The 24,202-nt window shown below is 43.6% G+C and overlaps 1 protein-coding gene across 1 annotated transcript in view; it reads right to left on the reverse strand.

The window, feature by feature from the left end:
* Positions 1-24,202, reverse strand: part of TRPM2 (transient receptor potential cation channel subfamily M member 2) — a 1,289,439-nt gene that overhangs the window by 85,995 nt on the left and 1,179,242 nt on the right. Inside the window, exon 31 of the mRNA XM_044304068.1 lies at positions 6,920-7,036. Within this exon, the coding sequence (XP_044160003.1) occupies positions 6,920-7,036 (117 nt within the window). The remainder of the gene's footprint in view (positions 1-6,919; positions 7,037-24,202) is intronic.

Raw genomic sequence — 24,202 nt, forward strand, 5'->3', positions numbered from 1 at the left:
TTATGTGCTTCTTGTGAGGGTGTCCTTTATGTGCTGTAGTGTCATAGGCTAAAATACTTCTGGTCACTGCGTCCGTTCTTGAATTGGAGGTCCCCCACTAGTGTTGCCAGCCCTGGTATCACTGCGGTTTTTATGTGCTTGAGTTTGCTCTATATGCTTGGGCATGTATTATAATATCGATTATAGGAATTATGGATCCATATGTGCCATCGGCACTCCAGATTATATTGTATTAAACATCCATTATTTTTATCAATTTTTATTTCACCTCCATCTATATATTATATATTTTATTTATCTTATTTAGTGTAAAGAATAAACATCTATTATTATTACCATGGTTTTAAAATAGGATGCATCCAGTGATGTGGCATCAATTTGACATTTGCAAGAGTGGGAAACTTATTAAACTTATTAAATATATAAATGATTGAAAGGCTATTATAGACTCACCGAAATCTAAAATCGGATGTTACCAAGAAAAGAAATAGACAACAAACAACAAAAAACAACAAAAAACAGACTGTGAAAATTAGAAGTCCCAGACATCAAATTGTACAGAAATGGAAGTATCAGATCCAGAGGTCCGATCCAGGTTTTGAGGACAATCTGGGGAAGTATATAAGGCGTATTTAGACAGGTATGGCGCAACCACTGAGGAAGGGAGAGTGACAACTCCCGAAACGCGTCTGGGTTTTACGCCATATACCTGTCGGCATTTCTTCAATTGCATGGCCATGCAAATAGGACTTTGACATCTGCAACATCAAATATTCGAAAATCATAGCCTGGAATTATCGGACGCAACAGAAGGAATATGTCACTACCTGAAAGCACAGGAAGTGACGTAAGTAGTACTCCGCAAGCACCCAACGCGGACACCAAACAGAGTAACGTGAGACGCCGGCCCTCCATACCAATCGGGGGTGTTCCACACGCTTTCTCCGCACTGCAAGACAAAAGTGCGTAGAGGTAAGCAATTGATAGTCGGCAAGCCCGGTCATTGATTACAGCAACGGGACATGCTGTACTTGATGGGCCCCACTTATCCAGTCTGAAGCAAACTGCAGGACTGAGGAGATACACGAAGGGGAGGTAAGCGGCTGTAAAGCCGATAAGTGCATCTCTAATCTGTCAACAATACTACTGTATGTTACGGGACTATCACTTGATACATCTAATATTGGTAGACTGCCAGAACCTGTGGAGCTACACTTGTATTATCCCTATCCTTTAGGGCTTTGTTTGTACTCCTATGGATATTTAGGCCATAACAGGCCCCTTTCATCATTTTCATCATAGAATTGTTGGATATTGAAAAATATCTATCACAACCAATTACCCCATTGTGGTCACATTAACGGATGTGTATTTTATTTTATTGTATTGTTTTATCTATTTTATATTGCTAGCCAATTTTATTAATTCCTTAATAAATGTGTGCCAACTGGTAGATTGCTCGTCCTCACATCTTTTTCCAAATACAACTACTATAGGTTAATATCTGTGCTTTAGCTAGGCTAATTCAAAGTCATTTTAATATTTTACCTTAAAGGGCATGTGGCACAATTTTTTCTGCTATTTAAAACTAGACAGTGACACATATTTTTATAATCTGTTTTTATTTTCTGATTAAATATGATTATGGGTGGCCATCTTGCCTGAGCTGTTTTTAACAACATTTAGAGATACGCTTTATAGCAGCCAACATGGGCCATAGGCACAGTGGACAGGAGGGGGGACCTCAATGACTTCTATGGGAGAGCTTTCTAGACATCCTATGTGACCAGTGCAGAGCTCAGGTCATAAGCTGCGACATCACCTGTTGTGATAGATAGATAGATAGATAGATAGATAGATAGATAGCACAAGATCTATCTATCTGATATATGTCATAGTTATCCTGTCTGTAATGATAAGCAGATAATTGCAGTAAAGTGATCTGTACACAAGAAGAAGTGGTGCCTATAATTAAGCTTAGTGGGCAATGAGACAACTGCAGGACTTTTCATTTTTAATATATTGACATAGAAAATAAAAACATGGTTTTTAAAAATATGCTTTACATAAAAACATAAATTTAAACTATTGGTAATTTTCTGATGACATATTCATTTAACCCCTTCAGTGTATCTTTAACAGCATGTTTAGGGTGATTGTCCTGCTGGAGGGGCTCAAATCCCCGGCAGCCTAATACAAGTTTTCCTGAAGAATTGCCCTGTATTTACTCCCATTCATCTTTCTTTCAATCCTGACCAGTTTTCGATTCCCTGTGGTGTTCATGGAGTGATGGGAATTGCAGGGTTTGCACCAAACATGCATTTCCCATGATGTCCAAAAAGTTACATTTTTAGTTCATCTGACCAGAGAAAATTCTTCCATATTTTGGAGAGTCTGCCACACACATTTTAGCGAACTCCAAATGCATTTTCTTAGCTTCTTTTTTTTTTAAGCATTTTTTAAGCACTTTTTAGTTTTTTTTGTTATTCTTTCATAAAGTCCCATCTGAAGAGGATAAAGCTCATAATTGTCCTATGGACAGAGCCCTCCATATCCACTGTGGATCTTTGGGATTCTGTCACCGCCAGACATTTGAGAAGCTCTGACAGACGTTCTTCGGAACCTCCTGCCTGAGGTTCTTTTGTTTTTGCTTTTGTTTTATCATCTCGTTTCCCTCTCTCAGCTGTCATCTAGTGACACTGATTGCATCCCTTTAAATCCCCTCCCATACTGCATCACTTTGCTGTTTATACAACTTCCTGGAGTGTGCTGATGCTAGAAGCTGTTACTGCTGCATCCACAAGATAAGTCCGTTTTCTTTATTTCTGTTTGCCTGTGGGCTTGATCCTAGGTGACCCTGACTCCCTCCGTATTAAGTGTAGGGAGCCGGTGGTCGTGTCCCCTCACTATTATAGGGTGTTCAGGTGCATACAGTCGAGGAATGAGGCTATGCAATTTTCTACCATTGAGATTTTTGCATAGGCTGAGCAGTAAGGGAGAGAACCAGGGCTCTTACAGGGCTTACCCTCCTGTTCCTTAGTTTTGGATCAAGTTAGTCGGATCTTCATTAGTGTCTTCTAGTTTTCTGTAACACCATCCGTGACAGATTCCTTGATGAATCTCTAATTAATGTCACCCTTCACTGGTATGTAAGTGTTGGTGGGTGGCTTCTTCATGTCAGGTGTGTAGTTGTGCCACACTTTTTCCATTTTGTGGATGTATTTAATAATGCTCTGTGAAATGTCCACATTTTGAGATATTTTTATGTAACCAAACCTTGATAAACTTTGTCTCTGACATGTTTGGAGAGATCCTTGATCTTCATTTTAATTGTGTAGCAGTGTGTGTAGCAGTGTTGCAGACTCAGGTCCTATCAGAACATATTTGTACTAACATTATGTGACACTTTGTTTGCATGCCGGGGCAACTTATTCAAATCATTGCGTAACTTTTGAAGTTAATTGGTTGGACTTGGACCAATTAGGAGTTCTATAGCAAAGGGTGTGAATACATATTCACTTTGGGCTTTTATTTATCTATTGTTTTCATTGTAACAAGCTGACCTATATTGTCGGACCATTGCAAACAGATTTAATTCCAGATTTTAAAGCAACAAAACAAGGCATTGTAAATAAGCAATGCTCTCTACAAAATACAAATGTACTTTACTTTTACAGTTGTGTTAAAGTAGCCCGTGAACAATATCATGGTACCTTTTCTAAATTATTTAATTTCCTAAAGTACAATTAATACAGTAACATGAACTACAGTACAGAAAGATCAAAATTAGGGTTATTCAGTTTATACAAAAGATGACTGAAGGGAGATCTAAAAACTATGTATAAATATATCAGGGGTCAGTACAGAGATTTATCCCATCTATTAATTCCCAGGACTGATGAGGGGACATCCTCTGTGTCTAGAGCAGGCATGTCCAAACTGCAGCCCTCCAGCTGTTGCAAAACAACAACTCCCAGCATGCCCTAATAGGTTGTAGTTTTGGAACAGCCATCTTGCCTGAGCTGTTTTTAACAACATTTAGAGATACGCTTTATAGCAGCCAACATGGGCCATAGGCACAGTGGACAGGAGGGGGGACCTCAATGACTTCTATGGGAGAGCTTTCTAGACATCCTATGTGACCAGTGCAGAGCTCAGGTCATAAGCTGCGACATCACCTGTTGTGATAGATAGATAGATAGATAGATAGATAGATAGATAGATAGATAGCACAAGATCTATCTATCTGATATATGTCATAGTTATCCTGTCTGTAATGATAAGCAGATAATTGCAGTAAAGTGATCTGTACAAAAGAAGAAGTGGTGCCTATAATTAAGCTTAGTGGGCAATGAGAAAACTGCAGGACTTTTCATTTTTAATATATTGACATAGAAAATAAAAACATGGTTTTTAAAAATATGCTTTACATAAAAACATAAATTTAAACTATTGGTAATTTTCTGATGATATATTCATTTAACCCCTTCAGTGTATCTTTAACAGCATGTTTAGGGTGATTGTCCTGCTGAAGGGGCTCAAATCCCCGGCAGCCTAATACAAGTTTTCCTGAAGAATTGCCCTGTATTTACTCCCATTCATCTTTCTTTCAATCCTGACCAGTTTTCGATTCCCTGTGGTGTTCGTGGAGTGATGGGAATTGCAGGGTTTGCACCAAACATGCATTTCCCATGATGTCCAAAAAGTTACATTTTTAGTTCATCTGACCAGAGAAAATTCTTCCATATTTTGGAGAGTCTGCCACACACATTTTAGCGAACTCCAAATGCATTTTCTTAGCTTCTTTTTTTTTTAAGCATTTTTTAAGCACTTTTTAGTTTTTTTTTGTTATTCTTTCATAAAGTCCCATCTGAAGAGGATAAAGCTCATAATTGTCCTATGGACAGAGCCCTCCATATCCACTGTGGATCTTTGGGATTCTGTCACCGCCAGACATTTGAGAAGCTCTGACAGACGTTCTTCGGAACCTCCTGCCTGAGGTTCTTTTGTTTTTGCTTTTGTTTTATCATCTCGTTTCCCTCTCTCAGCTGTCATCTAGTTACACTGATTGCATCCCTTTAAATCCCCTCCCATACTGCATCACTTTGCTGTTTATACAACTTCCTGGAGTGTGCTGATGCTAGAAGCTGTTACTGCTGCATCCACAAGATAAGTCTGTTTTCTTTATTTCTGTTTGCCTGTGGGCTTGATCCTAGGTGACCCTGACTCCCTCCGTATTAAGTGTAGGGAGCCGGTGGTCGTGTCCCCTCACTATTATAGGGTGTTCAGGTGCATACAGTCGAGGAATGAGGCTATGCAATTTTCTACCATTGAGATTTTTGCATAGGCTGAGCAGTAAGGGAGAGAACCAGGGCTCTTACTAACTTGATCCAAAACTAAGGAACAGGAGGGTAAGCCCTTTACCCTCCTGTTCCTTAGTTTTGGATCAAGTTAGTCGGATCTTCATTAGTGTCTTCTAGTTTTCTGTAACACCATCCGTGACAGATTCCTTGATGAATCTCTAATTAATGTCACCCTTCACTGGTATGTAAGTGTTGGTGGGTGGCTTCTCCATGTCAGGTGTGTAGTTGTGCCACACTTTTTCCATTTTGTGGATGTATTTAATAATGCTCTGTGAAATGTCCACATTTTGAGATATTTTTATGTAACCAAACCTTGATAAACTTTGTCTCTGACATGTTTGGAGAGATCCTTGATCTTCATTTTAATTGTGTAGCAGTGTGTGTAGCAGTGTTGCAGACTCAGGTCCTATCAGAACATATTTGTACTAACATTATGTGACACTTTGTTTGCATGCCGGGGCAACTTGTTCAAATCATTGCGTAACTTTTGAAGTTAATTGGTTGGACTTGGACCAATTAGGAGTTCTATAGCAAAGGGTGTGAATACATATTCACTTTGGGCTTTTATTTATCTATTGTTTTCATTGTAACAAGCTGACCTATATTGTCGGACCATTGCAAACAGATTTAATTCCAGATTTTAAAGCAACAAAACAAGGCATTGTAAATAAGCAATGCTCTCTACAAAATACAAATGTACTTTACTTTTACAGTTGTGTTAAAGTAGCCCGTGAACAATATCATGGTACCTTTTCTAAATTATTTAATTTCCTAAAGTACAATTAATACAGTAACATGAACTACAGTACAGAAAGATCAAAATTAGGGTTATTCAGTTTATACAAAAGATGACTGAAGGGAGATCTAAAAACTATGTATAAATATATCAGGGGTCAGTACAGAGATTTATCCCATCTATTAATTCCCAGGACTGATGAGGGGACATCCTCTGTGTCTAGAGCAGGCATGTCCAAACTGCAGCCCTCCAGCTGTTGCAAAACAACAACTCCCAGCATGCCCTAATAGGTTGTAGTTTTGGAACAGCTGGAGGGCCACAGTTTGGACATGCCTGGTCTAGAGGAAAGGAGGTGATGATGATGAATTCATAACAGAGTCCAAAAGGGTCCTGGATGTATTTCTGAAGTATAATAATATTACAGGCTATAGCTACTAGAGATGGGTCATTGATCCAATGAGTAATTCTGATTGCCTGATTGGAGTATGGAAGAAATGTATTCCCCCTAAAATGGGGAAAATTGGCTTCTTTCTCACAGTGTTTTTTTTTTTTTTTTTTTTTTGCCTTCCTCTGGATCAACTTGCAGGATAACAGGCTGAAATAGATGGACAGATATATTTTTTGGCCTAACAAACTATGTTACTATGTACCATACAATGGAAAAATACATTTATCCAAACATTTTAGCATGTTATCCTGCAAATCAACAGTATCTTTCCTAAAGCATTCCATTTTTATAAATACAATTGATACAGTAACATAGGATCCAGAGGATCAACTACACCGTAGTTTCTTATATATACTTTCATTAGTAACTTACCTTGTTTAATTCTAGTAATAGTTGGTCATCCTCAGTTTCAAAATGAAGGCTAAGTGCAGTGGTTTCTATCCAAGCATTGTCTGTATTCCTTGGATCATCCACATACCCCTTGTACACCTGTAGCAATAACATACCATAGCAGCTTTTAGTGGGGGGTGAAACATTAGTAAATTATTTGCATAGCAATGTTTGATAAAAATAAAAAAAAATAAAAAAATAATGCAATTCTTTTTGCACATGGGAAGGAAAAATACATGTCACCAGTACATACATTACTAGTAACATAATTACTTCTAAATATAAGCCATTAAAAGGTATCAAACCTGCAATACTCTTATTTTGTTTCTCTTAATAAGAGCACTAAACCAGTACATACTAAACGGTAAAACACTGGGTAACACTGACATAGAAAAGGACTTAGGAATAGAGTTGAGTGGACCGAACTTGACCCTGAACCTAAACCCGAAACCCATTGAAATCAATGAGGACCCGAACTTTGGAGCACTAAAATGGCTCTAAAAAAGTCATGAAAAAGGCTAGAGGGCTGCAAAAGGCAGCAAAATGTGGTAAAGAGCATGGCAAGTGCTCCGAAAACAAATGTGGATAGGGAAATGACTTAAAAAAACATAAAATACATAAAAATACAAAATAATAATCTTGATCTAGTAGGAGGAGGTCCATATGGAGTAATAGGTTGAGGAGGCGTTGTAGGTGGAATCGGCGGTGAAGGAGGAGGAGGTTTTTGTTTTTCATTTTATTTTATTATCATTATTTTTTGTTTGAATTTGGGTAGACCCCAAGACATTTGGAAATATAAAAAATAAAACAGAGAGAAAGTGTGCTGGAGTTCAACAATGACTGGGTGAGGCCGCTATACATGTATATTCTGCACAAGGTACGGACAAGCCCTGTGGGATCCCTGCCTGGTTCATTTTATTGAGCTTGACCACATTGACTGTGGACAGGCGACTGTGCTTGTCTGTGATAACCCACTCCTGCCGTGCTAAACAAACGTTCAAACAATACACTGGCTGCAGGGCAGGCCAGCACCTCCAAGGCGTAAAGGGCAAGCTCAGGCCATGTGCCCAATTTGGAGACCCAGAAGTTGACGGGGGCAGACCCATCAGTCAGTACGTGTAGATGTGTGCACACATACTGCTCCACCAAGGTTGCTTAAATGCTGCCTCCTGCTAAGAAAACTTTTCCACATTTTGGCCATGCTAACCCTGCCTTCTGAGGTGCTGGTGGTGCCCCAGCTGCGTTGGCGACATCTTCCTCCTCCTCGGCCTTCGCCTTGTGCTTCCACTGAGCCCCCGCTATCAGATGGAAATGCCATCACCAGCATGCGTTTACACTCGCGCATCTTCTGATCACGCTCTAGTGATGGAATTAAGGAAGGTACGTTGTTCTTGTAACGGGGATCCAGTAGCGTGGCCACCCAGTAATCAGCACAAGTTAGAATGTGGCCAATTCGGCGGTCATTGCAGAGATACTGCTGCATATAATCGCTCATGTGTGCCAGGCTCTGTGGGAGGTGTATCATCTGTGTCCTCTGTATCCCCCCCAGCCTGGCACCAGTGATGCCCATGAGCTGGTTTGGGCGTCACCCTGCTGTGAACATAGTTCTGTCTCCTCCATTTCCTCCTCCTCATCCTCCAGAACTGTGCCCTGGCTTGACAATTGTGTACCTAGTGTTTGTGGGTGCAGGAACCCACCCTCGGAGCCACTTGTGAATGACTGGCCTGAAACCCTTGTAAATGATCCCTCTTCCTCCTTTGCCACATCTTCTTCCATCATCGCCCGAAGAGGTTTTTCAAGGAGACATAGAAGTGGGATAGTAACACTGAGAACAGCGTCATTGTCACTGGCCATGTTGTTGGAGTCCTCAAAACAGAGCAACAAGGCACACAGGTCTCGCACGGAAGCCCACTCATTGGTGGTGAAGTGGTGCTGTTTCGCAGACTCACCTGTGTGTGCTGCAGCTGAAACTCCACTATCGCCTGCACCTCGCACAGTCTGGCCAGCATGTGCACAGTGGATTTCCTCCTGTAGGCATGTTTCATATTTGGCGGTGAGCGGGAAGGCTGAAGTTAGGCTGCAGTGCTGACAGGCGAGCAGCAGCAGGGTGAGAACGCCAAAAGCGCTCATAGACTGCCCACACTTTCTGCAGCAGCTCTGACATATTGGGGTAATTTTTCAGGAATTTCTGTAGCACCAAATTCAGCACATGGCAAGGGATGTGCGTCAAACTGGCTAGGCCCAGAGCTGCTATGAGATTTTGCCCATTATCGCACACCACCAGGTCGGGCTTGAGGCTCACTAGCCCCAGCCACTCATCGGTCTGTTGTTCCATGCCCGTCCACAGCTCCTGCGCGGTGTGGGGTTTGTCCCCCGAACAGATATGTTTCAAAACTGCCTGCAGTTGTTTCCCCTTTGCTTGGCTGAAGTTGGTGGTGAAAGTGTTATGCAAACTGGATGAGGATGCGGTAGAGGAGTAGGAAGTGGAGTAGGAAGCAACAGGAGGCAAAGAGAAATGCCCTGCAATCCTCGGTGGTGGAAGGACATGCGCCAAACTGCTATCCGTCTCAGGCCCAGCTACCACTGCATTTAACCAGTGTGCTGTTAGGGAGATATAACGTCTCTGACCGTGCTTACTGATCCTCGTATCCGTAGTTAGGTGGACCTTGCCACAGATGGCATTGCACAGTGAAGACCTGATTTTGTCCCCCACTTGGTTGTGCAGGGAAGGGATGGCTCGCCTGGAAAAGAAGTGGCGGCTGGGCACAATGTACTGTGGGACAGCCACCACCATCAGATTCTTAAAACTGTCCGTGTCCATCAGACGGAATGACAGCATTTCAAAGGCCACAAATTTGGAAATGCTGGCATTCAGGGCCAGAGATCATAGGTGGGTAGGGGGTACTTCCTTTTTCGCTCCAGTGTTTGGGAGATAGACAGATGAATGCCTCCGTGGGACATTGTGGAGATGCTTGGTGACCGTTTGCGTGGTGGCAAGTACCACTGTCACTCCAGAGGGGGATGAAGAGGCCGAGGCTGCAGTAGAAGAGGAAGCAGGAGGAGCCAGAGACATTTCTTGGTTTTTGAGGTGTCTACTCCACTGCAGCTCATGTTTTGCATTTAGATGCCTGGTTATGCAGGTTGTGCTCAGGTTTAGAATGTTAATGCCTCGCTTCAGGTTCTGAGTGCACAGTGTGCAAACCACTCGTGTCTTGTCGTCAGCACATTGTCTGAAGAACTGCCATGCCAGGGAAATCCTTGGAGCTGGCTTTGATGTGCTCAATACCTTGGTGCGGTAGGCAGTAGCAGGCATACTGTCTAGGGGACGGCCTCTCTGCTTTTGCATCCCGGGCCCTATTTTGCTGTGATGGTGGCTCTGTGCGACCACCGCCTCTTCCTCCGAACTACACAGGTCACTCGCATGACCTTGATTCCACATCATCTTCCACCCAGTTTCACACCTGCCCTCCTTGTCGGTCTGCACACTGCAGAAAGTCGCAGCAGTTGGCACCTGTGTTTCGTCATCATCCGAGATGTGCTGCAGTGGTCCTCCCATGTACTCATCCTGAAACATAAGTGGTTGGGGATCAGTACACCCAATCTCTTCCATTCTGGGGCAGGGCTATGTGGATGACCCTGGGAAACCCTACCAGCAGAGACATCAAAAAGCATAAGAGACTGCTGCATAACTTGGGGCTCAGACTGCTTGTCTGATTTGCAAGGGGGTGAGGTGAAAGACTGATGGCCATGGGCTGCAGGTGCCATCTCTGATCTTTCAGCAGGTGACTGGGTGGGAGATAATGTGAAGGAACTGGAGGCACTGTCAGCCACCCAATCTACTATTGCCTGTACTTGTTCTGGCCTCACCATTCATAGCGCCGCATTTGGCCCCTCCAAATAATGCTGAAGGTTTTGTCACCTACTCGCACCTGAGGAAGGTGTTTCACTTGGGCGTGTAGCTGGCACAGATCGACCACATCCTCTCCCTGCAACAGGAGCTCCACCAATACCAGCAGCACCACGACCAGGGCTATGTCTCTTGTTTGATGCTCTCCTCATTTTTTGCGGTCACCCAGCAAAGTAAAAGATGTTTTTACTAAAGTAAAACTTTACTTAAGTTCCTTGTGAACAATGCAGAGCAGGGTTTTTTTTAAGGCCAAAATGATTTAATGTCACCCAACAATGGAACAGATGAATTTTAGAAATTTAGGTCCCTGTCACCTAGGCAGAGCAGGGTTTTTTTGACGGGAAAAATGGGTTAATGTCACCCAACAATGGAACAGATGAATTTTTTAAAACTTATTGCCCAGTCTTCTATGCAGTGCAAGAAGCAAAGGTACTTTATTGCCAAAAAAAGTTTCTCACATACAATGAAACAGATGGATTTAACTGAGATTATATTGCAATGTCACAAATAAAGCAGAGGGTTTTTTTACATAACAAATTGTGGATATGTCACCCCTACAATGGAACAGATGGATTTGCTGAATTTATGTGCCTGCATGTCACATGTTCAGGCCTCAGAGGTACTTTATACCCAAAAATGGGTATTTGAAGATCAAAAATGTAACAGCGGTATTTACTAGTTTTATTTGACTGACAGGAAAGCAGCGTAGGCCGCAAATGTACTTTCTAGCAACAAAATTTAGAATTTTTCAACAAAAAATGTAACTAAAGTATTTGGAGGTTTTATTGGACAGTCAGGAATGCAGCACAGGGCAAAAGGGTACTTTATTGCCCCCCCCAATTTTTTTTATTTTTTTTAACTCTAAATGAAACAGATGGATTTAACTAAGATTATATTTCATTCTCACAAATGAAGCACATGGATTTTTTTTACATAAAAAATGTTGGATATGTCACCCCTACAATGGAACAGATGAATTTACAGAATTTATGTGCCTGCCTGTCACATGTGCAGGCCTCAGAGGTACTTTACACCCAAAAATTAGAATTTGAAGCCTAAAAACTGTGGTATTTACTGGCCTTATTTGACTGACAGGGATGCAGCGCAGTCCGCAAATGTACTTTCTAGCAGCAAAAATTAGAATTTTTCAGCGAAAAATTTTACTGCAGTTTTTGGCGGTTTTATTGGACTGTCAGAAGTACAGGGTAAAAAGGTACTTTATTTCCCCCAAATAAAGGGTTTCTTTAATCATAAATGAAAAAGATGGATTCAACTGAGATTATATTTCAATCTCTGAAATTAAGCACAGTGTTTTTTTTACATAAAAAATTGTGGATATGTCACCCCTACAATGGAACAGATGGATTTGCTGAATTTATGTGCCTGCCTGTCACATACTGTATGCAGTGCAGGCCTCATAGGTAATTTACAGCAAAAAATGTAAATATGTCACCCTACAATTAGAGATGTCGCGAGCATAAAAATTTCCGTTCGCGAATGGCGAACATTAATTTCCGCAGATGTTCGCAAATGGGCAAACTGGGTGAATCGCCATAGACTTCAATAGGCAGGCGAATTTTAAAACCCACAGGGACTCTTTCTGGCCACAATAGTGATGGAAAAGTTGTTTCAAGGGGACTAACACCTGGACTGTGGCATGCCGCAGGGGGGTCCATGGCAAAACTCCCAAGGAAAATTATGTAGTTGACGCAGAGTCGGGTTTTAATCCATAAAGGGCATACATCACCTAACATTCCTAAATTGTTCAGAATAACGTGCTTTAAAACATCCAGTGTGTGTATACGATCAGGTATGATGTATTGGTCAGGAAGTGTAAGGATTACGCCCGCTTCAAAGTGACAGACCAAACTCTGACAGACCAAACTCCCCGTTTAACGCACCGCAAACAACCGCAAACAGCCCATTTGCACAACCGCAAACTCCCCATTTTCACAAGGTTGGAAGGTCCCGTTCCTTGTCCTCACTGATGTCATTGAAGGTCTCTTCCTCCACCCATCCACTAACAACACCAAGAGTCGCCGAAAGGTGACAACTAGCCCTCTGGGACGCCTGCTGTGTTTGGTCTTTCACCTCCGCAAAGCCACCTTCCTCCTCTGACTCCTCTTCTTCAGACTCCTCTCTCTGCGTTTCCGCAGGTTCAGCAATCAACGACGACAAGGCTGCTTCTGGTGGTGATGGTGACCACAACTCTTCCTCTTCATGCTCATCTACGGCCTGATCCAGCACTCTTCGCAGGGCACACTCCAGAAAAAACGCATATGGGATGAGGTCGATGATGTTGCCTTGGGTTTGACTGACCAGGTTTGTCACCTCCACAAAAGGACACATGAGCCTACAGCCATTGTGCATGAGCATTCAGTAACGCGGCCCAAAAATACCCAGCTCCGCAGAGGCTGTCCTCTTTTTTTTTAAGCGAGGCAGGCCAGAAGTTCTATTGCAAATTGGGATAGCTCAGGTCACAGGTCAAACCTGCACACCCAGTAGTCAAGTGTCGATATCTGCAGTTAAGGCGAGGTAGTCTGCTACCTGTCGGTCGAATCGTTCTCTGAGGGTGGACCCCGAAGGGCTGTGGCGATGCGTAGGACTTAAAAAGCTCTGCATGTCCTCCATCAACGACACGTCTGTAAAGCGTCTTGTCCTTGCTGGTGTGGTCGTGGTATAAGGATTACTTTCACCTCTTCCCTTGTTAGATTCCTGTTGTGCTGTGACATTACCCTTATACGCTGTGTAAAGCATACTTTTTAATTTATTTTGTAACTGCTGCATCCTTTCCGACTTCCGGTAATTCAGTAACATTTCAGGCACTTTCTGCTTATACCGGGGTTCTAGTAGCGTGGCCACCCAGTACAGGTCGTTCTCCTTCTGCCTTTTTTATACGAGGGTCCCTCAACAGGCACGACAGCATGAAAGACCCCATTTGCACAAGATTGGATGCCGAGCTACTCATGTCCCGGTCCTCAAACTCACTGATCTCACTGAAGGTATGTTCTTCCCCCCAGCCACGTACAACACCACGGGTACCAGATAGGTGACAACGAGCACCCTGGGATGCCTGTTGTGGTTGGTCTTCCTCCTCCTCCTCCAAGCCACATTCCTCCTCTGACTCCTCTTCCTCAGACTCCTCTTCCAGCGTTGCAGCAGGTCCAGCAAACGATGCTGATAAGGCTGTTTCTGGTGGTGATGATGGTGACCACAACTCTTCCTCTTCACACTCATCTACGGCCTGATCCAGCACTCTTCGCAGGGCACGCTCCAGGAAGAAAACAAATGGGAGATGTCACTGATGGTGCCTTCGGTGCGACTGACTAGGTTTGTCACCTCCTCAAAAGGACACATGAGCATACAGGCATTGCGCATGAGCGTCCAGTAACGTGGCAAAAAAATTCCCAGCTCCGCAGAGGCTGTCCTAGCACCCCGGTCATACAAATACTCGTTGATGGCTTTTTCTTGTTGGAGCAGGCGGTCGAACATTAGGAGTGTTGAATTCCAACGCGTCGGGCTGTCACAAATCAAGCGCCTCTGTGGCATGTTGTTGCGCCGCTGAATATATGAAAAGTGCGCCATGGTATTGTAGAAAAGCCTGAAATGGCCACACACCTTCTTAGCCTGCTTGAGGACGTCCTGTAAGCCTGGGTACTTATGCACAAAGCGTTGTACGATCAGATTACACACATGTGCCATGCACGGCACATGTGTCAACTTGCCCAAATTCAATGCACCTGGGGAGCTGGGGGTGTGCAGTTGATGTGGAGCAAGACGCAGCAGCAGAAGAGGACTCAGCCGAGGAGGTTAGTGAAGAGGATGGAGTAGGAGGAGTAGAGGAGGAGGCAGCAAGCCTGCCTGCAAGTCGTGGCAGTGTCACCAACTCCTCTGCAGAGCCACACATTCCATGCTTGGCAGCCGTCAGCAGGCTTACCTAATGCGCAGTGTAGGTGATATACCTGCCCTGACCTTGCTTTGCAGACCAGGCATCATTGGTCAGATGGAAAGGGGGTGACTCTGTGACATTGGCTTCTTACGCTCAAACATGTCCTTGACAGACACCTGACTGTGGGCAGATGAGCAGGAACTGCTCAAGGCGAGAGGCGGAGTGGCGGGTGGTTGAGAGGGGGCAAGGAGGACAGCAGTGGTTGACGTGGCTGAAGATGCTGGACCAGGAGGAGGATGGTGGCTTTGAGTTTGTGTGCTGCTTGTACAAATGTGTTTGTGATGTGAGATCATGTGCCTTCGGTGCCTTCGCAAAGCAGTTGTACCTAGGTGGGTGTTGGACTTCCCATGACTCAGTTTCTTTTGGCACAGGTTGCAAATGGCATCTCTGTTATCAGCAGACACACAAAAAAAATGCCACATTGCTGAGCTTTGCAATGACGGCATTCTGGTGGTGGCAACAGCATGCGTTGATTGGAGTGCTGTCTGGCTGACCCCAGGTGCCGATACATGCTGTCTGACTGTGCCACTAGCTCCTTGTGACGACCTCCCCCTGCTTCCAACTCATCTCCTCCTCCCCCTATTGTTCTTCTTTTCGAGCGGGCACCCACGTGACATCCACGGACACATCGTCATCATCAACCGCTTCACTTGTATCTGACAACTCAGCAAAGGAAGCAGCAGCGAGTACAACATTATCATCATCACACCGTACGTCGTGTGTGTAATGCTGCCTGACTGAGACATATCCCTGTTATCTACATCCTCTGGCAATAATGGTTGCCCATCACTCATTTCTTTCAACTGATGTGTAAATAACTCCTCTGACAGATCAAGTGAAGCAGCTGTGGTGCTAGTGTTGGTGGCGGCGGCAGGCTGGCGAGTGGTAACTTGAGAGGTGCTCCAAGCTGACCTGGAAGAGGATGGTGCGTCAAGTTTCCGAGCGGAATCTGTAGAAGATTGGGTGTCCTGTGTTAGCCAGTCAACTATGTCCTCAGAACTTTTCGAGTTCAGGGTACGTGGCCTCTGAACACTGGGCATTATTCTAGGGCCAAAGGGAATCACATCACCATGATCACGACGGCCCCTGCGGGGTGGCCTGCCTCTGCCTGTCTTTTTTTTTTTTATTAGTTTAGTTGTACTATGCGTGCAAGCTACTGTGACACCAGATATGAGTTGCACTGTGCACTGGCAGAAGTTGGCAGAGTAGACGCTGTAGGCCTGACACACACGCTTGCAGACAACTAACTGCTATTCAATCTATTACAGTCAAATTTGTAGTTTAAAAAAAAAAAAAATAATCTACTGTGACACCAGATCTAAGTTGCGCTGGTGATACTATGCACTTGCAGGGCCTGAAACACACACATGTGCAGGCAACTGACTGCTATTATTTCACAGTCAAAAATAGTTTTTTTTTTTTTTATGTAATCTACTGTGACACAAGATAGAAGTTGCACTGGTGTGACACTGTGCACTTGCAGGGTCTGAAACACATACGCGTGCAGGCAACTGACTGCTATTATTTCACAGTCAAAATATTATTATTATATATTTTTTTTTTATGTAATCTACTGTGACACAAGATATGAGTTGCACTGGTGTGACACTGTACACTTGCAGGGCCTGAAACACACACGTGTGCAGGCAACTGACTGCTATTATTTCACAGTCAAAGTAGTTTTTTTTTTTATGTAATCTACTGTGACACAAGATATGAGTTGCACTGGTGTGACTAGTTTAGTTGTACTATGCGTGCAAGCTACTGTGACACCAGATATGAGTTGCACTGTGCACTGGCAGAAGTAGGCAGAAGATATGAGTTGTGCTGGTGACATTATGCACTTGCAGGGCCTGAGACACACACGCGCGCAGGCAACTGACTGCTTTTATTTTACAGTCAAAATATTATTATTATTTTTTTTATGTAATCTACTGTGAAACCAGATATGAGTTGCGCTGGTGTGACACTGTGCACTTGCAGGGCCTTAAACACACACGTGTGCAGGCAACTGACTGCTATTATTTCACAGTCAAAGTCTTTTTTTTTTTTATGTAATCTACTGTGACACAAGATATGAGTTGCACTGGTGTGACTAGTTTAGTTGTACTATGCGTGCAAGCTACTGTGACACCAGATATGAGTTGCATTGTGCACTGGCAGAAGTTGGCGGAGTAGACGCTGTAGGCCTGACACACACACTTGCAGACAACTAACTGCTATTCAATCTATTACAGTCAAAATTGTAGTAAAAAAAATAAAAAATGTAATCTACTGTGACACCAGATATAAGTTGCGCTGGTGACACTATGCACTTGCAGGGCATGAAACACACACGCGTGCAGGCAACTGACTGCCATTATTTCACAGTCAAAATATTATTATTTTTTTAATGTAATCTACTGTGACACCAGATATGAGTTGCACTGGTGACACTGTGCACTTGCAGGGCCTGAAACACACATGCATGCAGGCAACTGACTGCTATTATTTCACAGTCAAAATGTTATTTATTTTTTAAATGTAATCTACTGTGACACAAGATATGAGTTGTGCTGGTGACACTGTGCACTTGCAGGGCCTGAAACACACATGCATGCAGGCAACTGACTGCTATTACTTCACAGTCAATATATATATATATATATATATTTTGATGTAATCTACTGTGACACATGATATGAGTTGCACTGGTGTGACACTGTGCACTTGCAGGGCCTGAAACACACACGCGTGCAGGCAACTGACTGCTATTATTTCACAGTTTGCAGTTCGGGTTCACTCAACCCTACTTAGGAATTTTAGTGGACAGCAAACTAAGCTGTAGAAACCAGTGTCAGGCAGCTGCTGCCAACGCCAATAAGATAATGGGTTGCATCAAAAGGGGCACAGATGCCCGTGATGAGAACATAGTCCTGCCACTTTACAAATCACTAGTCAGACCACACATGGAGTACTGTGTACAGTTCTGGGTTCCTGTGAACAAGGTAGAAAGAGCTGAGCTGGAGAAGGTTCAGAGGAGGGCAACTAAAGTAATAACTGGAATGGGTGGACTACAGTACCCAGAAAGATTAGCAAAATTGTGGTTAATAATTTTAGAAAAAAGACAACTGAGGGACAATCAAATAACTACAGTGCAGAGTGCAGAGATCTCTCCCATCATCTATTTATCCCCAGGACTGTGACTGTGACGAGGGGACATCCTCTGCGTCTGGAGGAAAGGTTTGTACACAAACATAGAAGAGGATTATTTACGGTAAGAGCAGTGAGACTATGGAACTCTCTGCCTGAGGAGGTGGTGATGGTGGATTCACTAAAAGAGTTTAAGAGGAATGTAATAATTAGAGATGAGGGAATCAAAGTTGACAAAGTGGAATTTGATCCGAATTTTAGGAAAAATTCAATTTGCACCAAATTGAATTTTCTCACATTTCGTGGTAATGAATTGCATTTTTTCATAAAATGGCTGATGCACGTGTGAGGACATGGAGCAAGCAACTCTGGGAACGCAGGATCACCCATAATGCCATGCATGCAGCCAATAAGCAGCCAGCCAGCCCTGTACTGTCCCTGCTGTGATTTGCCCACTGGCTGTAGGTACTACCCATACAGTACAGGTAACATAGTAACATAGTACATAAGCTAGGTTTAGCGTTAGGTCCCGTGCCACTTGAAAAACCTTGGTGTGGTGTGCGGGCTCAGGTGTGTCCTTAATATTAGGATATACAGGTTAATGTCTCATTTTAACATCAGTGTGAGGGTTAGTCAGATGTTACTGTTTGCATCCACTGCAGTAGTGCACCTAATCTTATAACAATTTTTTCTGTGATATATCAGCCCTAAAAATAGCCTCAGCCATCTTGGATTCTGCCATTTTCCAGTGTAATTAGTGCAGGGTATGATGTCAGCAGGCGCTAGGGACAGTGCTATGAAATACTTCATTGTGTTAAAAACACAATTTACATGTTCAGGAAAAGATTATTCAAGGTGTAGGGAAAGGATAGGAATGAATCATTCCATAGCATTTATGCAGGGTTCAGTAGGGGAGGTTACAGCCTGGGTAAGGCCCCTTTCACATGGGCGAGTTTTCCGTGCGGGTGCGATCCGTGCGGCGAACGTATGGCACCCGCACTAAATCCTGACCCATTCATTTCTATGGGGCTGTGCACATGAGCGATGTTGTTGTTAACGCATCACTTGTGCGTTCAGTTGAAATCGCAGCATGCTCTATATTGTTCGATTTCGACGTGACGCAGGCCCCATAGAAATGAATGGGGTGTTTGAAAATCGGATGGCATCCGCAAGCAAGTACGGTTGCTAGGAGACGATCGGGATGGACCCGAGCATTATTATTTTCCCTTATAACATGGTTATAAGGGAAAATAATAGCATTCTGAATACAGAATGCATAGTAAACCAGCGCTAGAGGGGTTAATTTTTAAAAAATAATAATTTAACTCACCTTAGTCCACTTGATCGCGAAGCCCGGCATCTCCTTGTGTCTCCTCTGCACTGAGCGGCTGAACAGGACCTGGGGTGAGCTGCTCCATTAAATATCGCTTAAGGACCTTCGATGACGTCACTCCGGTCATCACATGGTCTTTTACCATGGTGAATCACCATGGTAAAAGATCATGTGACGTACCATGTGATGACTGGAGTGACGTCATCGAAGGTCCTTAACCTGTATTTAATGGAGCAGCTCACCCCAGGTCCTGTTCAGCCGCTCAGCGGGGCTTCGCGATCAAGTGGACTAAGGTGAGTTAAATTATTATTATTATTTTTTCTAACCCCTCTAGCGCTGGTTTACTATGCATTCTGTATTCAGAATGCTATTATTTTCCCTTATAACCATGCTATAAGGGAAAATAATACAATCTTCAGAACATCAATCCCACGCCCGAACTTCTATGAAGAAGTTCGGGTTTGGGTACCAAACATGCGCGATTTTTCTCACGCGAGTGCAACGCATGACAATGTTTTGCACTCGCGCGGGAAAATCGTGCATTTTCCTGCAACGCACCCGGCTCTATCCGGGCAAAAAAACTGACGCCCGTGTGAAAGAGGCCTAATAGGAACAATCCTATTACACCTAGCTTCACTGACTGAGGATCCAAATTGCCATTATACAGCTCTGTAATTCCAGCAAACCATTCTTGTTATTGGGGTGCAAGTGCTGTTTGATACAGCCATTAACAGGGTTTATTACAAGGAAATATTTATATATCTTATTTTCCCTTGTGCAGTGAAGTTATTGTCACGGCTGTAAATGAGCAACCAGAGTGCACACAGAGAATAACAACTGACGGACCCACTCTAGGGAGGAATAAGGGTGACCCCTGCCAGACCCTAAAAGCTCTCCCTACGCTGCTATGCGCATGTCCGGATCCGAATGGTAGATCGAGACATGCCCGCGTACCTAAGGCTGAAGACCACTGAAACCCCTAGAATAGTGGAAGGGGCACGGCCACCGGTACCCTGCTCAGTATATGGACGGAACCGGGGTCGCCTCGGATCCAGTCAGCAAAGAACAGATAAACACAATGTCTGTACACTTAACTGAGGTGCTGCAGCCGCAGTGCAAACAGATCTGAAGTCAGCAGACTATATCTGAAGTACTCGCATCAGCAGGACACAGATCCAGTGAAGAGAAGTAACACATGTGAAGAGACTCAAGCGAGAGATACAGCTCAAAATGAAGAGTATAATCCGCACCTCTACAAAGGAGGAGGGGTGATTTAAAGGCAGCGAAATCAAACACAGGAAGAACAGCTGGGAGGAAGGAAACCAAAAGTAAAGGCCTCATCACAGAGGTGGAGAAACAGGGAAGAGAACTCCTCCTAGCTCTAGTAGTGACATCATCACAGGGGTGTGGAAACAGAGCTATGAGAACGTCTCAAAGCTCTGGTAGTGACAGTTATATGTTCTAAATTATTTTTGGGCTTTCATTAGTGGGTAAAAAAGGGCTTATTAGCTGTTGTGTGGTGAAGTGCGAAAATTACAGCCCTTTTTGGCGTGTATTAGTGGCACAAAAACAAAATTTATTTGCCGTTCAGCGGTGCAGTTATATGTTCTTAAGCCCTTTTTGTTGTGTATTAGTGGCAAAAGAAAAATATATTTGCCATTCAGCAGTGCAGTTATATGTTACAAAGCCCTTTTTGTTGTGTATTAGTGGCAAAAGAAAAATATATTTGCTGTTCAGAAGTGCAGTTATATGTTCTAAAGCCCTTTTTGTTGTATATTAGTGGCAAAGGAAAAATATATTTGCCATTCAGTGGTGCAGTTATATGTTCTAAAGCCTTTTGTGTAGTATATAACTGGGAAAAAATAAGGGCCTATTTGCTGTTCAGCGGTGCAGTTATATGTTATAAAGCCCTTTTTGTCTTGTATTAATGGCAAAAAATATATATATTTGCTGTTCAGCGGTGCAGTTATATGTTCTAAAGCCCTTTTTGTCGTGTATTAGTGGCCAAAGAAAAATATATTTGCCGTTCAGCGGTGCAGTTATATGTTCAAAAGGCCTTTTTTGCGTGTATTAGTGGCACAAAAAAATTATTTGCTGTTGTGTGGTGAAGTGAGAAAATTGCAGCCCTTTTTGGCATGTATTAGTGGGGGAAAAAGTGCTTATTAGTCGTTGGGTGGTGAAGTGAGAAAATTACTGACTTTTTTGGGGTGTTTTAATTTTCATTTTTATTTATTTAGAGAGAGTCCTGAGCTCCCAGTGTCATCTAGCAGTCATGTCTTGACCAGCAACCCAGCTGTTCTTCAATAGTTGACTTGGTCCTCCACTTCATCCTAAATGATATCAAACACACCCAGCCAAGAGTCGGTGAGTTTGTCAGACACAACACTTAGTTGGCATGGCCTGGTAGCAGGCCCTGCTTCTTCACCTGTACTTAACCTGCCTATGTCTTTTTCTGTTCCTTCAGCCAGAGAAGTATTATATGCTATGGGCTCAGCCCCACTATACAGGGAGTGCAGAATTATTAGGCAAGTTGTATTTTTGAGGATTAATTTTATTATTGAACAACAACCATGTTCTCAATGAACCCAAAAAACTCATTAATATCAAAGCTGAATATTTTTGGAAGTAGTTTTTAGTTTGTTTTTAGTTTTAGCTATTTTAGGGGGATATCTGTGTGTGCAGGTGACTATTACTGTACATAATTATTAGGCAACTTAACAAAAAACAAATATATACCCATTTCAATTATTTATTTTTACCAGTGAAACCAATATAACATCTCAACATTCACAAATATACATTTCTGACATTTAAAAATAAAACAAAAACAAATCAGTGACCAATATAGCCACCTTTCTTTGCAAGGACACTCAAAAGCCTGCCATCCATCGATTCTGTCAGTGTTTGGATCTGTTCACCATCAACATTGCGTGCAGCAGCAACCACAGCCTCCCAGACACTGTTCAGAGAGGTGTACTGTTTTCCCTCCTTGTAAATCTCACATTTGATGATGGACCACAGGTTCTCAATGGGGTTCAGATCAGGTGAACAAGGGGGCCATGTCATTAGTTTTTCTTCTTTTATACCCTTTCTTGCCAGCCACGTTGTGGAGTACTTGGACGTGTGTGATGGAGCATTGTCCTGCATGAAAATCATGTTTTTCTTGAAGGATGCAGACTTCTTCCTGTACCACTGCTTGAAGAAGGTGTCTTCCAGAAACTGGAGGTAGGACTGGGAATTGAGCTTGACTCCATCCTCAACCCAAAAAGGCCCCACAAGCTCATCTTTGATGATACCAGCCCAAACCAGTACTCCACCTCCATCTTGCTGGCGTCTGAGTCGGACTGGAGCTCTCTGCCCTTTACAATCCAGCCATCTGGCCCATCAAGATTCACTCTCATTTCATCAGTCCATAAAACCTTAGAAAAATCAGTCTTGAGATATTTCTTGGCCCAGTCTTGACGTTTCAGCTTGTGTGTCTTGTTCAGTGGTGGTCGTCTTTCAGCCTTTCTTACCTTGGCCATGTCTCTGAGTATTGCACACCTTGTGCTTTTGGGCACTCCAGTGATGTTGCAGCTCTGAAATATGGCCAAACTGGTGGCAAGTGGCATCTTGGCAGCTGCACGCTTGACTTTTCTCAGTTCATGGGCAGTTATTTTGCGCCTTGGTTTTTCCACACGCTTCTTGCGACCCTGTTGACTATTTTGAATGAAACGCTTGATTGTTCGATGATCACGCTTCAGAAGCTTTGCAATTTTAAGAGTGCTGCATCCCTCTGCAAGATATCTCACTATTTTGGACTTTTCTGAGCCTGTCAAGTCCTTCTTTTGACCCATTTTGCCAAAGGAAAGGAAGTTGCCTAATAATTATGCACACCTGATATAGGGTGTTGATGTCATTAGACCACACCCCTTCTCATTACAGAGATGCACATCACCTAATATGCTTAATTGGTAGTAGTCTTTTGAGCCTATACAGCTTGGAGTAAGACAACATGCATAAAGAGGACGATGTGGTCAAAATACTCATTTGCCTAAAAATTCTGCACGTAGTGTACAGCGAGGAGGAGCTACTAGAGGACAGTCAGCAGCTACTGGCCAGCCAAGATGTGAAGGAGACATCCATCGCTTCCTCCGCTAGACAGGAAAGTAGTTATGAGGAGAGTGGTATGGGAGCTGGTGTTGCGAGAGGTGAGGCTCCTGACCCAGAGACCATTGAGGAGGACATCAGTGACATGCAGACAGTACTCAATAATGATGATGTAGCTGATCGCACTTGGGAGGTGGGTGAATTGGGGGCTTCATCATCATCGGGAGAAGAGGGTGGCAGCTGAACGTGAGGCAGCGGCAGGGCCAGCAAGTTTCTAGCATGGCTGGGATTTAGCATGGTGGCCGCAGTGAGCGGTCGCCAGCCAAACAAGCCCGGGGTAGATCACCCCCTTTGCAGGAGCCTACCTTTCCCGGAAAGTAGTGGTGCACGGTTCACGGAAGCAGCAAAAGTAGCAGTCAGTCAGTACATAATGTTGGGGGGTAAAATCACCTACTCGGCAGTGTGGCAGTTTTTTTTGTTAAGCTGCCGGAGGAGATGAACATGGCCATATGTACAACCTGTGGGCAGAAGTTGAAGCATGGCCAGGGTGCCAATGTTGGCACCACAGCCCTGTGTCAACATATGCAGCATCACCATAAACATGACTGGGAGAACCGTGGCTCCAATGTGGTGGTCCAGCCTGAGGCAGAAACCTCTGCATCACGCAGGGGCACGCACCTAGTTTCAGGCAGTCAAGACTCCACCACCTCAGCCGAAGGGAGCTGACTGTCCTTCCCATCATCTGCTGGTCCTGATGCTCCTGCTCCTCGCCTTGTCAGTCATTCCATCAACAATCGATCACCAAAGCGATTGCTAAGAGACAACAGTATGCGTGCACTCATCCAACGGCACAGA

This window comes from Bufo gargarizans, chromosome 8, assembly GCF_014858855.1.
Source record: "Bufo gargarizans isolate SCDJY-AF-19 chromosome 8, ASM1485885v1, whole genome shotgun sequence".
NCBI classification, from domain to species: Eukaryota; Metazoa; Chordata; class Amphibia; order Anura; family Bufonidae; genus Bufo; species Bufo gargarizans.